Source organism: Silurus meridionalis, chromosome 27 (assembly GCF_014805685.1).
Source record: "Silurus meridionalis isolate SWU-2019-XX chromosome 27, ASM1480568v1, whole genome shotgun sequence".
Lineage (NCBI taxonomy): Eukaryota > Metazoa > Chordata > Actinopteri > Siluriformes > Siluridae > Silurus > Silurus meridionalis.
Window position 1 is genome coordinate 19,193,481 of NC_060910.1, and position 7,500 is coordinate 19,200,980.

Sequence of the window (7,500 nt, forward strand, 5' to 3'; positions counted from 1 at the left end):
AGTCAGGTGTGCGGCTGCGGCTCAATTAAAAAAATCAAAATCAAATAAAATTGTATTTGTCACATGCACTAACATACAGAGTACGACATGCAGTGAAATGCTTTTATCGACTGACCGGCATGAGGGAATGGGGGAGAAGGCAGATAAATAAAACCAATAAACTACGTAAAATATAAAATATATAAAGAAAAAAGATAAAAAAAATAGGAGAATTGTATATACAGTGTATGCTTATGTACAGTAAACAGTAATGTGATTGTCTTTAAAGTAAACGTGTGCGGTGTGGTGTGGTATAAAGTGAACGGTGCGGTGTGGTGGTATAAAGTGAACGTGCGGTGTGGTGTGGTATAAAGTGAACGTGTGCGGTGTGGTGTGGTATAAAGTGAACGTGTGCGGTGTGGTGTGGTATGAAGTGAACGTGTGCGGTGTGGTGGTATAAAGTGAACGTGCGGTGTGGTGTGGTATAAAGTGAACGTGTGCGGTGTGGTGTGGTATAAAGTGAACGTGCGGTGTGGTGGTATAAAGTGAACGTGTGCGGTGTGGTGGTATAAAGTGAACGTGCGGTGTGGTGTGGTATAAAGTGAACGTGCGGTGTGGTGTGGTATAAAGTGAACGTGTGCGGTGTGGTGTGGTATGAAGTGAACGTGTGCGGTGTGGTGTGGTATAAAGTGAACGTGTGCGGTGTGGTGGTATAAAGTGAACGTGCGGTGTGGTGGTATAAAGTGAACGGTGCGGTGTGGTGTGGTATAAAGTGAACGGTGCGGTGTGGTGTGGTATAAAGTGAACGTGCGGTGTGGTGTGGTATAAAGTGAGCGTGTGCGGTGTGGTGTGGTATAAAGTGAACGTGCGGTGTGGTGTGGTATAAAGTGAACTGTGCCGTGCAGTCCAGAGTTAAAGTGACTGTCCAGGGTTTAAAGTGTTATAGTGCGAGAGAAAAAAAAGAAAAAGAACAATATTTGCAAATTTAATGTTCAACTCCATTAACTAGTGTATTTTATTCACTTTAAATAAAGCGATTCTCTTTAATATAGTTGATTTAGACTCATTCATAAATTAGTTGCGGCAAAAATGCTGATTACTGAATGTAATTTTCCATGAATCTGTTATATTAGTGATTAAAATATCACTTATCTAGTGAACGTTAGCTTGTTTACAATAGCGTGTAGCATAGTGCACTGACACTAACACTGCAACTAATGTACTAGTGCACTGCAGCTAACACTGCAACTAATGTACTAGTGCACTGCAGCTAACACTGCAACTAATGTGCAGCTAACACTGCAACTAATGTACTAGTGCACTGCAGCTAACACTGCAACTAATGTACTAGTGCACTGCAGCTAACACTGCAACTAATGTACTAGTGCACTGCAGCTAACACACCAAAGCCGTTTCCCATGCAGTGTTTTATTTGGGACGACTTGGTATAATGTTAACTCAACATTAACACACAATTAGCATATAGTTTATCTGTGCATTTACTTTAGCACGACGTTTCACCCGTGACTGCTCAGCACTGCACTTCCTCTCGTGCACCTCGGGATCATATTCACCAACTGCCTTTCACCAGTTCAGGACATTCGTGGGAGGGGGAAAACTTCTTCTGTTTGTTTACAAAAAGTGAAGCTCTGTGTTTTTAGGTCTTCTAATCACTTTTGTTTTTACATAAGAAATACCTGAATGTGGCCTACTGGCCTTTGAGATCTTTTAGTTGCGCTAACAAGTTGAGAAAAGAAAATGTTCCAAAAAATGACTGCTTGATGCACATTAGTTTAAGAAGGGAATCAGCTGTGGAGAAAAAAGACACAATTGAGGTTTTCTTTTCATAACGTTGTTTCAAACCTGTTTAACACAAGATATTTAAAACAAACAAAACAATATGATGTCTTTTGACTGCCTTCTGCAATAACTACATAACACAATACTTGTACTTTTACTTTCAGTATTTGTGTAGTACATTTTAAAATAAACTACTTGCTATACTTAAGTACAAAAAATGTTGAATACTTTAGTACTTCCACTTAAGTATGCTGCTTAAAGACACTTCAACTTCTACTCAAGTCACTATTTTATAGAGCACTTGTACTTTTACTCAAGTCTGAGTCTCTAGTACTTTATACATCTCTGCTAGTAGTACTTATGTGTGAGTGTGTGTTTATATACATGGTGTTTGAGACTGCCGTGTGTTTTCTACATAGGTTTGTTGATCAGGTATCCAAGGTTTTATGGATTTTCTTACATGACATTTGAACCCCTAAAGAACTCTTACCAGATCTTCCACATCACTCTGGAGTTGAAGGTCAGACTCTTTAACCTGCACATTCTCAATCTTTCTTTTTAAATGTCCACAGCTAGTAAAATCATGGTAATAATAAAAAGCAACCTGTGTGTGTGTGTGTGTGTGTGTGTGTGTGTGTGTGTGTGTGTGTGTGTGTGTGTGTGTCTCAGGCGGACTCTGAGGATGGGCTGTTGTTGTACTGTGGAGAAAATGAAGATGGTCGAGGAGATTTCATGTCTCTTGCTCTTATTCAAAGGAGACTTCACTACAGGTCAGTTCTGGTACAGATCACCTTCACATCTCGTTCACATCTTACAGCCTCTACCAACTCCACTACCCCCTCAACAACTCCACTACCCCCTCAACAACTCCACTACCCCCTCAACAACTCCACTACCACTTCAACAACTCCACTACCCCTCAACAACTCCACTACCCCTCAACAACTCCACTACCCCTCAACAACTCCACTACCACTCAACAACTCCACTACCCCTCAACAACTCCACTACCCCTCAACAACTCCACTACCCTCAACAACTCCACTACCACTTCAACAACTCCACTACCCCTCAACAACTCCACTACCCTCAACAACTCCACTACCCCTCAACAACTCCACTACCACTCAACAACTCCACTACCCCTCAACAACTCCACTACCCCTCAACAACTCCACTACCACTTAAACAACTCCACTACCCCTCAACAACTCCACTACCACTTCAACAACTCCACTACCCCTCAACAACTCCACTACCACTTCAACAACTCCACTACCCCTCAACAACTCCAATGCCCCTCAACAACTCCACTACCCCTCCACACACCTCTACTACATCAACACTCCTCCACTCCCTCAACACTCCTCCACTCCCTCAACACTCCTCCACTACCTCAACATTCCTCCACTCCCTCAACACTCCTCTACTACATCAACACTCCTCCACTCCTCAACACTCCTCTACTACATCAACACTCCTCCACTCCCTCAACACTCTACTACATCAACACTCCTCCACTCCTCAACACTCCTCCACTCCCTCAACACTCCTCCACTCCCTCAACACTCCTCCACCCCTCAACACTCCTCTACTACATCAACACTCCTCCACTCCCTCAACACTCCTCTACTACATCAACACTCCTCCACCCCTCAACACTCCTCTACTACATCAACACTCCTCCACTCCTCAAAACTCCTCCACTACATCAACACTCCTCTACTACATCAACACTTCTCCACTCCCTCAACACTCCTCTACTACATCAACACTCCTCCACTCCCTCAACACTCCTCTACTACATCAACACCTCCACTCCTCAACACTCCTCCACTACATCAACACCTCCACTCCCTCAACACTCCTCCACCCCTCAACACTCCTCTACTACATCAACAATCCTCCACTCCCTCAACACTCCTCCACTCCTCAACACTCCTCTACTACATCAACACTCCTCTACTACATCAACACTCCTCCACTCCTAAACACTCCTCCACTGCATCAACACTCCTCTACTACATCAACACTCCACCACTCTCTCAACACTCCACCACTCCCTCAACACTCCTCCACTCCCTCAACACTCCACTACTCCTCAACACTCCTACTACATCAACACTCCTCCACCCCTCAACACTCCTACTACATCAACACTCCACCACTCTCTCAACACTCCACCACTCCCTCAAAACTCCTCCACTACATCAACACTCCTCTACTACATCAACACTTCTCCACTCCCTCAACACTCCTCTACTACATCAACACTCCTCCACTCCCTCAACACTCCTCTACTACATCAACACCTCCACTCCTCAACACTCCTCCACTACATCAACACCTCCACTCCCTCAACACTCCTCCACCCCTCAACACTCCTCTACTACATCAACAATCCTCCACTCCCTCAACACTCCTCCACTCCTCAACACTCCTCTACTACATCAACACTCCTCTACTACATCAACACTCCTCCACTCCTAAACACTCCTCCACTGCATCAACACTCCTCTACTACATCAACACTCCACCACTCTCTCAACACTCCACCACTCTCTCAACACTCCACCACTCCCTCAACACTCCTCCACCCCTCAACACTCCTCTACTACATCAACACTCCTCCACTCCTCAACACTACTCTACTACATCAACACTCCACCACTCTCTCAACACTCCACCACTCCCTCAACACTCCTCTACTACATCAACACTCCTCTACTACATCAACACTCCTCCACTCCCTCAACACTCCTCCACTCCTCAACACTCCTCTACTACATCAACACTCCTCTACTACATCAACACTACATCAACACTTCTCTACTACATCAACACTCCTCTACTACATCAACACTCCACCACTCCCTCAACACTCCTTTACTACATCAACACTCCACCCCTCAACACTCCTCTACTACATCAACACTCCTCTACTACATCAACACTCCTCCACTCCCTCAACACTCCTCTACTACATCAACACTCCACCCCTCAACACTCCTCTACTACATCAACACTCCTCTACTACATCAACACTCCTCCACTCCTCAACACTCCTCTACTACATCAACACTCCTCCACTCCCTCAACACTCCTCTACTACATCAACACTCCTCCACTCCCTCAACACTCCTCCACTACATCAACACTCCACTACTCCTCAACACCTCTACTACATCAACACTCCTCCACTCCTCAACACTACTCTACTACATCAACACTCCACCACTCTCTCAACACTCCACCACTCCTCAACACTCCTCTACTACATCAACACTCCTCTACTACATCAACACTCCTCCACTCCCTCAACACTCCTCCACTCCCTCAACACTCCTCTACTACATCAACACTCCTCTACTACATCAACACTACATCAACACTTCTCTACTACATCAACACTCCTCTACTACATCAACACTCCACCACTCCCTCAACACTCCTTTACTACATCAACACTCCACCACTCCTCAACACTCTCTACTACATCAACACTCCTCTACTACATCAACACTCCTCCACTCCCTCAACACTCCTCTACTACATCAACACTCCTCCCTCAACACTCCTCTACTACATCAACACTCCTCTACTACATCAACACTCCTCCACTCCTCAACACTCCTCTACTACATCAACACTCCTCCACTCCCTCAACACTCTCTACTACATCAACACTCCTCCACTCCTCAACACTCCTCCACTACATCAACACTCCACTACTCCTCAACACTCCTCTACTACATCAACACTCCTCCACTCCCTCAACACTCCTCCACTACATCAACACTCCACTACTCCCTCCACATCTCCACTACCACATCAACAACTCCTTACCCTCTGAGCAACTCCTCTTCCCCTTAACAACTCCTCTACCAACAACAACAACAACTCTAAATAAAAATAATCAGAGATGGCACACATCCTCCACACCTCCTTCACTCAGTAGAAGTGCAGATACTGATGGTTTAAAGATTCTGGTAAAAGCTGAAGTTCTGACTGCACTTTTTCACTCAAGTGAAAGTTTGAGAAGTTTGTGTTCTGACATGTTCTTCAGTAAAAACTAGTGATTATTACCACCTGTTTTAGTGTCACACTGGAACTGAACCTCATCATATTCATATTAGAGCTGTTAATTATAATATTTAATCACGATTAATCACACGTGTTTTTGTTATAAATGTGCCATAAATTAATACTTTTTAATTGTTTAATACTTTAATCAACATGTGAATGGAGAAATATTGATGCTTTATGCTAATGTATGTTTATTATTAGTGAAATCAAACACAACATAGAGCATGAAGACTAAATATTCTTGTAAATTTAATTATGATGTTTGAAGTAAATCATCAGGACACCAAACTGAACTTTTGCTATGTTTCCACACGGACGGTAAATGAGGTGATACCGGAGAAACTGTACCTGTTCTAAATTTCATACGGACTGTGACTGTGGTTTATGTCAAAGACATGTCGAGTTTTCTATTCATATATTTATTAAGACTTTAAGTCAAATATACACTGAGATTCACGTTGTTTTATTGATGTGTTTGTGAAGAGAGATGACAGTGAGGGCAGAGAGCGCCCCCTGACTGTTTTCTATATTTTACAAAAGCACAATGTTTTTTGCTTTTATGAGTATATACAAATAAATAAAAGTAGACCCTTTACAGATTAGAATGAGTAATTTGAGTTCATTTCGGGGTTATGAGGAAGAAATGCCACAAAACGCGGCAGTGTGTTTGTCGCCCCCCAGAGGATTAATTGTGCACATCATGGCGGATTTTGGTGCTGATTTGAGACTTGATGCATCAAAAAAACAAATGTTTACTGATTAAATGTTTACTGATTATTTTTTGGTGGAGATAATTGATTTATTTTATATCTGAGTAAAGACGTAATGGATCAACGTGTGTTGTGAAAGTTTTTATTTCACCTCTTTTATATTTAATGATTTATATTTTTTATAAAATGGTCAAACAGAAATGCAAGCTGCATTAATTTTAACAGCCCTAATTAATATATTAATACAAAAATAATCTCAAATGTTGTTCTCTAATGAATGTATCCAGACTAAAGATCCACCATATAGAACACAAACAGAGAAAAGATGATGATGATGATGTAATCAGGAATGTCTCTTTTCTCACTCATGTTCTCATCACTGACTCCCTCTGTCTCATCCACATTAACCCCAGACTTCTTACTGCCTTCTGTCTGCTCACTGTGAACTTCAGAATCTAGTCTACATCTGTGGTGTGAGAAACAGGAGATGATGAGAAACATGTTGATGTGCTGAAAACAGTGAAGTGAAGAAAAAATATTCACCAAACAGATTAAAACTAAAGTAATGAGTCTGGTGTGAAAATGTGAGAAGAAGAAAGAACAGATTTTTCTGTTAAAATGTAAATGAGTGAAAGTAAAAAGTCTGAAAAATAAATAGTGAAGTAAAAAAACTGAAAGCAGAAAAATCTACTGAAGTACAATAACAAAGTGTTTCTACTTCATCACTTCCCTGCTCTGTAAATAACCGTGTGTGTGTGCAGGTTTAACTGTGGCACTGGAGCAGGGCAGATCATCAGTAAACACTCTCTTGTGATTGGTCAGTGGTACAAAGTTACGTTGTTCAGAGATGGAGTTAATGGCTGGCTGCAACTCGACAACAATCCCCCTGTATCTGGTCGCTCACTGGTGACAAAACACACACACA

General features: G+C 42.4%; 1 protein-coding gene across 1 annotated transcript in view; it reads left to right on the top strand.

The window, feature by feature from the left end:
- The window catches only part of LOC124381014 (pikachurin), a 20,621-nt gene that overhangs the window by 6,128 nt on the left and 6,993 nt on the right, over positions 1-7,500 (top strand). The window contains exons 10-12 of the mRNA XM_046842376.1: positions 2,199-2,299; positions 2,449-2,549; positions 7,337-7,481. Coding sequence (XP_046698332.1) covers positions 2,199-2,299; positions 2,449-2,549; positions 7,337-7,481 — 347 coding nt within the window. The remainder of the gene's footprint in view (positions 1-2,198; positions 2,300-2,448; positions 2,550-7,336; positions 7,482-7,500) is intronic.